The sequence below is a fragment of the Trichechus manatus genome, unplaced genomic scaffold (genome assembly GCF_000243295.1).
Source record: "Trichechus manatus latirostris isolate Lorelei unplaced genomic scaffold, TriManLat1.0 scaffold00047, whole genome shotgun sequence".
NCBI classification, from domain to species: Eukaryota; Metazoa; Chordata; class Mammalia; order Sirenia; family Trichechidae; genus Trichechus; species Trichechus manatus.
The window spans coordinates 11,295,077-11,305,092 of NW_004443983.1; the positions used below are offsets into that span (position 1 = coordinate 11,295,077).

Genomic DNA, 10,016 nt, shown 5'->3' on the forward strand with positions numbered 1-10,016 from the left:
ACATATACGTACTCTCTCTCCTCCCACATCATTCATCTTCTGGAGCTGGGGGCCGGGGACCATGTCTCATTTGTGTTGTATCTCCAGCATCTTGCTGTACTCAACACAGAATTACTGAATGAACCACAGAGGAGAGGGAATGGGATGGTTTTAGAAAACCACACAGTCCTCATGTCCACCCATTGTGGCCCCACTTGTGAAGTGCCCTTCATTTCACCTCCTTGTTACCACAGCAACAGTGCTGGACTTTTCCCTGGCCCCTGCCTCCACCTTGATCAGAATGTGCCCCATATACCGAGAGCTAAAGTTGGCACTCCGCCTCTCAGAGAGTGCCCCTCTAACACACAGGACAAGGTCCATTTCTAGCCTCTGAATCTCCAGATCTGGTTATCTTTTCCCAATCCATTTTCGCCAGGTGAAGGAGAAAAGAAAAAAAGTTATTTAAATCTTACATTAGCTTAGGTTCTTTTGGATACATATTTTGTCAAATTCTAGGCTCAAATTCCCTGCTAAGGCTGTTTCTTTCCTCTCAGTGGTTCAACCCACTCATCCTTTTTTTCCCAAGATGTGGTTAGAGGGAAAACCTGTGTTGCCAGTCCCCCTTCTCACCCACCCTCTCCCACTGTCAGGGTCCCACTTACTCAATTATGAGAGGAAATCCTGTGAAATCACATGCTGTAGATACAGCCACGTGTACCTTGGAATCAAAAATTAACAAAACTCAACAAGGCATTCCCATTGAACTGCACATTCTCCTATATGCACAACTATTCGAGAGTTTAACCTGTTTTGGTTTCACTTCGAATAATTTAGTTATTTTATTGGTACCTAAAGATTGTGTGTGTGCAAAGCTTAATGGTAAAACAGCAAAATCAATTTTCCTAAGTGATACTAAAGCAATGTTAATCAATTGTGACTTTTTTCCATTTTTTTGGGCCTTCTGCACAGAATTAGTTCATAGTACATACTATTATCATCAGCCTGAGTAAAAACACTCGTTTTTACTAGTTTTTCCCCACTTTATTTCCAGTCTTGGCCCTCATGTCTCCTTTGATAGATGTAATTTATACAGTCCTCAACTATAAATCTATCCTAGAATATTTATTGTTCTATGTATTAATTTAGGTCCCTGGGTGGTGCAGTTTGTGCTTGACTACTAAAGGTTGGTGGTTTGAACCTACCCAGTGGTGCCACGGAAGAAAGGCCTGGCAACCTGCTTCTGTAAAGATTACAGCCAAGAAAACCCTGTGAAGCAGTTATATTCTGTAACACATGGAGTTGCCATGAGTTGAAACTGACTCCATGGCAGCAGGTTTGGTTTTATGTATTAATTTACATAAATGATATGGTGTTACAGATTTCATTGCTTTTTTCAGTCAACCAGTGTTTTAAGCTCTATTCATACTGATGAAAAATCTGGTCTTTACTCTGTTGTTTGGTATTTCTTCATTTACACACAGCACATTTTATATAACTATTCCACGAGGGGTGGTCACTTAAGTTGTCTCTAACTCTCTGCTGCTACAAACGATGTTTCAGTAAACATCCTGGTAGTACGTATTTTTTTAAGAACCTTGTGACCGATTCGCCAGAAGTGAGATGGCAGGTCATAGAGTATACACCTCCTTAGTTACTCAAAGTACTGCCACACTGTTTTCATTATTACAGCCATTCCACTTCACTCACACCAACAGAGCAAGAAAAAGCAAGCTGCAGAATGATATACGTGTATTTACGTAAAAAACAAACTATGCAATATATTGTTTCTTGTGGCTATATGTAACAGGTATAAACATTCATAGAAAAAGATCTAGAACAGAGCTCACAACTATAACCTCTAGGGAGGCTATTGGGATTGAAGGTGGTTGTCAAAAAGTCTTGTCTCTAATGTTTTTACAAGTGCAAAATGTAGTCATAATTAGATGAGAAATTAAAATTTAATTTAAAAAGCAGTATGTACAGACTGACATTTTTTAAAAAAATATACATATGAAAACTATATTTTGTATTTCTTTCATCCTTCCTTCCTCCCTCAACTGCAACTGCACAGAAAAGGTTCTGGAAGATTACTTGCCAAAATGATGCTGTAATAATCTAAGGATATCTCCAATAAAAACAATACACTCAACTCCTGTATTATCATTTAACAGAGAGAAGAAAATTTAGTTCATGATTTATAAAATACCAGTTTAGACCTCTTAATATTTAGTTTTAGTTATTTACAGTCTTTACATGGTACATGATTGTACTGTCATACCTTCAGAATACAGCATTTCGAGAAGAGGGAAATAGTTTTTAGTTAGAATTTAAATCACTATTAACAGTGGTTTTAATAAGTCAGTATTTCTAAAAGAAAAACAAAATTAAGTATAATATCATATTAGCTGATTTCCTAGCAGTTTACCAACTCTACCTTACACCATTAAATAAAAACATTTTAATACTAAAGGTATCCTTGGTCAACACCACGTGAGAATGGCTCCTTTCTGAGATTATTCTGAGAAACCCTTTTGTCCTAATGTTGAACCAGAATGGTATTAGTTTTCAAATCCAATGAGCCTGTATTTTACCAATGACACTACTTTTGAGTATACAAACTAAAAATCATTTCCAGGGCACTGTACTTTAAAGAAAATTGCTTATATTTAATTCACGTATTCCCTAAGTCTTGAGTCATGGAAAACGATGATGAAATAAGAGAAAATGCCACAGGTATCTAGTTTCGAAACGGCTGTGAGAGAAAAGTACAGTTAGTAATTTCTTCCCAAATTAAAAGATCATCAAGTAGGAAGAAAAATCTTGAAGGATAACCTTCAAAGGAATTTGGAATTTCCCTTAGCTATTCTAGGTATCTGCTCAACCTTCTCCTAAGGCAGTTTGCCTTGGAAGAGTGCCTCCCACATTGCTGATTCAAGAACGATTTCCTTTAGAAAGGCTGCAGTGGAGAGAACCCCAGGCCACTGTCAGAAAATCTAGATCTGTCACTGAGACCTGAGCAGACCTTAGCCTGCCTTTCCTTCTGCCAACACGAGAGGGTTGTACTGGAAGAAGTCTCACATCCCTTCCAGCTCTAAGAGTCAATGATTCATGTTTTCATCACAGGTGACTAAGGAAGGGAACACTCCTTTTCTTCACACCATGAAAGCACTTTTGTAACTACATTATGTATTAGACATCTTCATCTTAGTTCAGCAGTACACTAAACACCCAGCATCTCTTTTATGTAACAGATTAGCAGAAAATATAAACTGGTGATACTGCAAAAGTCATATACAAGTAGCTGATGGGAAGAGACTCAGATAAAAAATCATTTGAGCAGATTGTCTAAATCTTCAAGACAAAATGAGGCAAGTACAATTTCATTTCAGGGAAGTATTTGGTATTTAAGGTGAAGAATTACTGACTAGTCAACAGAATTAGCATTTACTTTCTCTTCACACTGAATCTTGGAAAACAAAATATGAGTTAAATTGAACCTATTTAATATTAAAGTCTTTGGTTTATTGAGTCCTTTAAATTTATTTTTATAACAAAGCACTTTTTATATAATTTAAAACACACATGCTTTGATTGAAGAGTGACTGTAAATGGATCCAGTTTTCTTCCACTTGTGATGACAACTTTGTCATTTCTTCTAGAAGTACTGGCTCTGAAGGAATCATTTTAAGGTGCAACTGAAAAGAAAAATATGATAGTTGAACACTTAAGGCAACTGTATTTTTGTCTACTCTGCATTGAACTTTTTTACCAAGGAACCTCAGGAGATACTATCTGAATTTTTTCCTTAAACACTGGTTTATTACCATCTCCCATTTCTCTCTCCATTATCAAACCGTTTTAATCATGAGCTCCTTTATGGTACTGTCCCTTCTTTAACAGTAAGTGTCCTGCTCTCCTCCACCTACAGGCAGTCTTGATGTAGATCCAGAAAATAAAATCCTAGTTCTAACACTAAATCCATATTTCTGTGTTTTTGTAAGTTTCTCCTTTCATTGTAAACCACTGGTAATGAATGGTAGACAGGCCCTTTGCTTTAATTTCTATAGATTTAAGAAAATTCATATTCAAGGACTAAAATTTTGGAAATTTGAGAAAGGATACTGAAACAATTTGTGGCATTTCTATTTTTAAAGTGTACATGCCAACATCTAAATATCTACCTTTTTAATAATTAGATAATGTGAAACCTCATTGTAGACATTAATGGCATAGATGAAGAATCATATCTGTTTTCACTAAAATCAGCATCATTTTCAGGATCAGCTACCTCCCTCAACATATTACACTACTGAAGTGGACCCACAAAAACATGAGTTCTCTATAATAATAATCATAAAAGTTGACAATTCTGTTACTGTCAAATCACTTGAAACTCCTCCAACCAGTTTAGAGGTAAATAATTTTATTTCAGCAGTAGAAAACAAAAACATGTAATCTGACTTGTTCTTCATGAACACAGGAAAACTTCCAAAATGTAACTACTTGAAGCAGTACTGCCTAATGTGGTAGTCAGTAGTCACATGTGGTTATTCAGACTTAAATTAATTAAAATTCAATAAAATTAAAAGTTCAGTTTCTTGGTCACACTACTCACATTTCAAGTGCTCAGAAGCCACATGTGGCTTGTGGCTACCATGTTGGACAGTCAGATACAGAACACTTCCATCTTCAAAGAAAGTTCTACTCAACAACACTGCTATAAAGGAAGGCATGCTGGAAAGTACTGTCTTACACCAGACTTACCTTTAGAAACAACGCAAGGTACGCTTGGGCCAAGTCAAAATCGCGCTTTCTGTCCAACATCATCCCGATCATTTTCAAGAAGCTCTGCATGACTTCCACAGACCCACCACAATCAGGAGACAAGCTTCGCAGCTCTGTTTCAATTCCTGATGGGCCTAATTCTTTCAGAAGACTGAGAGCAGGCTCATCTGCATTAAGTTTAAAAAGAATCCAGTTATTATCTACAATCACTTAGGAAACTACAGTTTTCATTCACACCTCAAGCAACCTATCTTCAAATAGCATAGGAAATTCTTTCCATGGGTTAATTTTTTCATGTAATAGTAGCATAAACCCCAAAATTAGTACACATAATGAGAGCAACAATAAAAAAATAAAAGCACTAAATATTTTTTGTTTTCAGTAATTTTTCTTTCCCCAGTTAAGGCTATTAAAGAAAATCTAATTAATGCCTACCAAGAGAAACTTTAATATGCTCATAAATCAACTGGAACAAATCTTAATAAGAAAGCTATAAAGGTACATACCAAACTATTAATAGTAGTTACCAATGGAAATTGGATGAGGGGGGGAATTTTTATTTCTTTTTCATTATTATAAAAATTATAACCACATGACCATTCAGAAATATTAACAATACAGAAATATATAAAACAAGAGGGGAAAGACCCATCCTGTTTTCTTACCCACTCTAAACCTACTTCTTCCCCCTAGGAGTAAGCACTATTGTTTCATATGCATCCTATGAAAACACATCAGATACAGTTACAACCATTTTTACATATGAGGCCTTTGATATTACAGTGGCAATAACTATGGTTGTACCTTTTTGAAAAAGAACAATACCAACAGCAACAGTGTAATAAATTTTACTTTCTGTCCCTCAGTTATACTACACAATCGTGGTTTTGTTCTCTATCCCTCCATCCCTCCATAAATGTAACAACTCACTTCCTGTTATGATTTTGCTATTTTTCAGTCATCTACAAAGGCCTACCAGTACCATTCTTTGACTTTCTCCAATGTGGTAAGAAAACAAAAGCATTTAGATCATAAAACAATGGGATAAGAGAAATTTCTCAGAAGAGTGACTGTGATTTTCTTAACTGCTCACAGTTCTAACTGTTCATCATTATTAGCTACAGACTGTAGCCTTCAAAATTTAGACTTACTGACACATTCAATAAATATTTAAAATTTAGTTTTTATAGGATAATTTGAGAATATTTGAAATTGCCTAAAACAAAAGTCTCTGCTGTATTACAAACTATATTTGTAAACAAAAACAAAATGCTTGCAAATTATCTGCTACAGAAATGAGACAAAATTTTATATTTAACTCACATCAGGAAAGACCTCCTCATTATTATAAATAATGTCAGTAAGTGTGTGTCCATCTTCAAATACTAAAAAATTCTAATTTTCCATACAGAATGTATGAAACGTTCTCAGATTATTATAGTATCAGTATTATTTGATTTTAGTGTCAAATTCATTTAAAATAAGTAAAAACTAAAATTCTTCAGATTAGAACCAAAATTTCAATCCTTTTAAGTTTTACTAACCTCTTCAGTTGAAAAATTTGCTAATATTTCTTTTAATTTCTCTTCATATATAGTAAAACAAGCTGAAGATACTTGTTAGAATATTTTATAATTTAACTTACATTTATTATTTACCAGTCCTTCTTCAAGTTTCAAGCAGAACTCTGATTTTTGAGCCAAAATTCCAAGGTTAACCACTTTAGACTTAAATGAAAAGAAATACACATTATTCAAAGAACACGGGTATAAAAACAAATGCATAGCTTACAATAAAAGCTATCCTTACTTTACCCTCTATCTATAAAATCACGTCTTGGTAAAGAATTATAAAAGCACAACACATAAAACACACACATACGCACACACACCCCATATACTTAGAGTCCTCCAGTTTGGCTTTTACCTGGTGGGGATCATTACTTTGTTCAGGTGCAGCATATCTGGGCACAAGGCCAGGAACTGTTGGAATAAAAAATGGTGCTGATTTTGGTGCTTTGGGTGGTTCCTTTGGTTTATTCTTTTTCTGATTAAGAGAAAATGAAAAAGTGAAAATAAAGACTAGTAAGCAATTATATTACCAACAGTTTCTAATATTTAATTCCAAAGCAATTCTAAAACAAAGACCAAAAAGTAAACAAGGAATCAAACCTTTTCAGACTGGAATGCTAAAATAAAATTCCACTCTAATCAATGCCACAGATATTCTGAATCCAGGCTTCCTAGTACAGACAGAACTCCAGCACCTTGCTGATGAGGCAGAACTGTTTCCCCACAAAATATATACGACATTCTGGCCCCTACAACTATAAACACAGGGGTCCCTGGTTGGCACAAATGGTTTGGGCTCAACTACTAACTTAAAGATTGGTAGTTCAAACCCACCCAGCAGCGCCACAGGAAGAAAGGCCTGGCAAAGTGCTTCTAAGATTACAGCCAACAAAACACTATGGAGCAGTTCTAGTCCATAACACATGAAGTTGCAATGAGTCAAAATCAATTCTTTGGCAACAGGTTTGGTTTGTTTGTTTTCAGTTCATATTAACTGAAGTGCCTGGCCCTGACATAGCAAGCTCTAAAAAATCTTCTTGTAGATGACAGAGTAAGTTGTGGGATGAAAAGTTAACCATAACTTAATAAAAGACTATTGAAAATTTTCCTGGTCCCCAAATGCCTAGCGCTAGAAATATCACACATTAAAGTGGCAGTATTTTCTTGTTTCAGACGCTAAGGAAGTAACTTACTAGGTTGGATTTAAAAAGCATCCAATTTCTAATAGCTCTGTAGCTGCAGGATGAACTTATGCCATATCCTAAGGTTTGCTGACTGCTCTCAAAGTATGTACATATGTATGTATAATACAGTGAAAAATCACACTAGATTAAATGGCTTTCAGTTAAGTTAAGTGACTTTTTCTTTGCTGCCTTAGGCACTAACTGGAATGTGTCTTTATGGGTCCAAATTTAAGTGTACCATAGTATTACCTTAATAACATCAAGATTAAGAAGGTTTTTCCATCGTGATTCAGGGAGGAGGGATAGAGTCACCAATTGCTCATTCAACTGTTCTGGTGAGTCATATGCTATCATTTCATCACTTGGTTCTATGGTGTCTTCTGGTAACTCCATATCTTAAAACAAAAATTCTTCAGGTAAACAAAGTAATGCAAAATAAGATTTTTCTCATATAAAATTAATTCACTCCAAATCCACTGGTATTTTATAACATGTTCACTTGATAGAGCCTTGTAAGCTCTCCACTTATTTCCTCACCCCTCTTTCCTTATTTTCTAAGATTAACCACTACTCCCATCTAAAAATTCAAAGCATCTCACCACTGCTCTACTATTTGATTTTATACTACAGTTCATTAACTCATGAGGTCATTCAAAATATTCCTTATCAGTTAAAAAAAATACACTTTGATTGAATGCACTAAACTTTGCCCGCAGCAGCAATAACTCTATATTACGTTTAACATAGTAACACCCCAAAAATTATTTTACTATTTTGTGATTTACCTTGGGTTTGACAAGTACCAGGAAGCATCACTACTGAAGGGACATAATCTGTAGGAAGCGGCCGTAATGAAACAACTGAATATAGGGAAATATTGGACCTAAGAAATCAAAACAACACAAGCAAATATTTGAAATATTAGTAACTTTTTTTTTCCCCTCAGAGGAATTTTAATTACTAGTAATAATCCCTATAATCTTGAGATTGGCTGCAGACTCCAATCAGTTATTAGTTATGAAAAAACCTCAAAGATAGACTGTCATGGATGCCATCACAAGAAAGTTGTGCATTAACTCATTATTAATGGAATTTTTAAAAATATAGTATAAAAATGTGCTTATTTAAGAAACCAGTGGTAAAACAGCCTCCATGTTTTATTTTTAATTTTTTCCCCTACATAAATTTATACATACACTGTTATGTGACTCTAATTGCTCTTCCCATACTGTGACAGCACACTCCTCTTTTCCACCCCTGATTCCCCACGTCCATTCAACCAGCTCCTAACACTCTCTGCCTTCCCATCTGACCTCCGGACAGAAGCTGCCCGTCTAGTCTCTTGTATCTACTTGAAATAAGAGGCGCACTCCTCAGGAGTATCACTTTATGTCCCACAGTCCAGTCCAATCCCTGTCTGAAGAGTTGGCCTCAGAAACTGTTTTAGTTCCAAGCTGATACAGAATCCAGGGGCCATGCTTTCCGGGGTTCCTCCAGTCTCAGTCAGACCATTAAGTCTGGTCTTCTTACTAGAATTTGAGTTCTGCATCCCACCTTTCTCCTGCTCCATCCGGGACTCTCTATTGTGTTCCCTGTCAGGGCGGTCATTGGTGGTAGTCGGGCACCATCTAGTTCTTCTGGTCTCAGGCTGATGAAGTTTATGGTTTATGTGACTCTGTCTCTTGGGCTACTACTTTCCTTGTGTCTGGTGTTCATTGTCCTTTACTCCAGGTGGGTGGGACCAACTGATGCATCTTAAATGGCCGCTTGCAAGCTTTTAAGACACCAGACACCACTCACCGAAGTAGGATGCAGAACATTTTCTTAATAAGCTTTGTCATGCCAATTGACCTAGATGTCCCCTGAAAGCATGGTCCCCAGACCCCTACCCCTGCTACTCTGTCTCTCAAAGTGTTTACTGTATTCAGGAAACTTCTTAGCTTTGGTTTAGTCCAGTTGTGCTGACTTCCCCTATAGTGAGTGCTGTCCTTCCCTTCAAACAGATAATTCTTATCTACAATCTAGTTAGTGAATTCCCTTCTCCCTCCCTCCCCACCCTCATAATCATCAAAGAACGTTTTCTTCTGTGTTTAAACCTTTTCTTGAGTTCTTTTAATAGTGGTCTTATACAATATCTGTCCTTCTGTGACTGACTAAATTCAGGCAGCGTAATAACCTCCAGCTTCCTCCATGTTATGTTTCACGGCTTCACTGTTGTTCTTTATCGTTGCGTAGTATTCCATTGTGTGGCTGTACCATAATTTATCCATTCGTCCACTGATGGGCACCTAAGTTGTTTACATCTTTTTGCTATTGGGAACAGTGTTGCAATGAACATGGGTGTGCATATTCCTGTGACGGCTCTTATTTCTCTAGGATATATTCCAAGGAGCAGGATAGCTGGATCGTATGGTACTTCTATTTCTAGCTTTTTAAGGAAGCGCCAAATCGATTTCCAAAGTGGTTGTACCATTTTACATTCCCACCAACAGTGTAT

General features: G+C 36.3%; 1 protein-coding gene across 1 annotated transcript in view; it reads right to left on the reverse strand.

Annotated features, from left to right (window-relative positions):
* Positions 1-1,326: 1,326 nt before the first annotated feature.
* WDR36 (WD repeat domain 36) overlaps positions 1,327-10,016 on the reverse strand; it is a 41,173-nt gene continuing 32,483 nt past the window's right edge. The window contains exons 18-23 of the mRNA XM_004377003.2: positions 8,305-8,402; positions 7,769-7,914; positions 6,691-6,810; positions 6,410-6,491; positions 4,744-4,931; positions 1,327-3,674 (exon numbers count right to left, since the gene is read on the reverse strand). Of these exons, the coding sequence (XP_004377060.1) occupies positions 3,525-3,674; positions 4,744-4,931; positions 6,410-6,491; positions 6,691-6,810; positions 7,769-7,914; positions 8,305-8,402 (784 nt within the window). The 3' untranslated portion in view covers positions 1,327-3,524. The remainder of the gene's footprint in view (positions 3,675-4,743; positions 4,932-6,409; positions 6,492-6,690; positions 6,811-7,768; positions 7,915-8,304; positions 8,403-10,016) is intronic.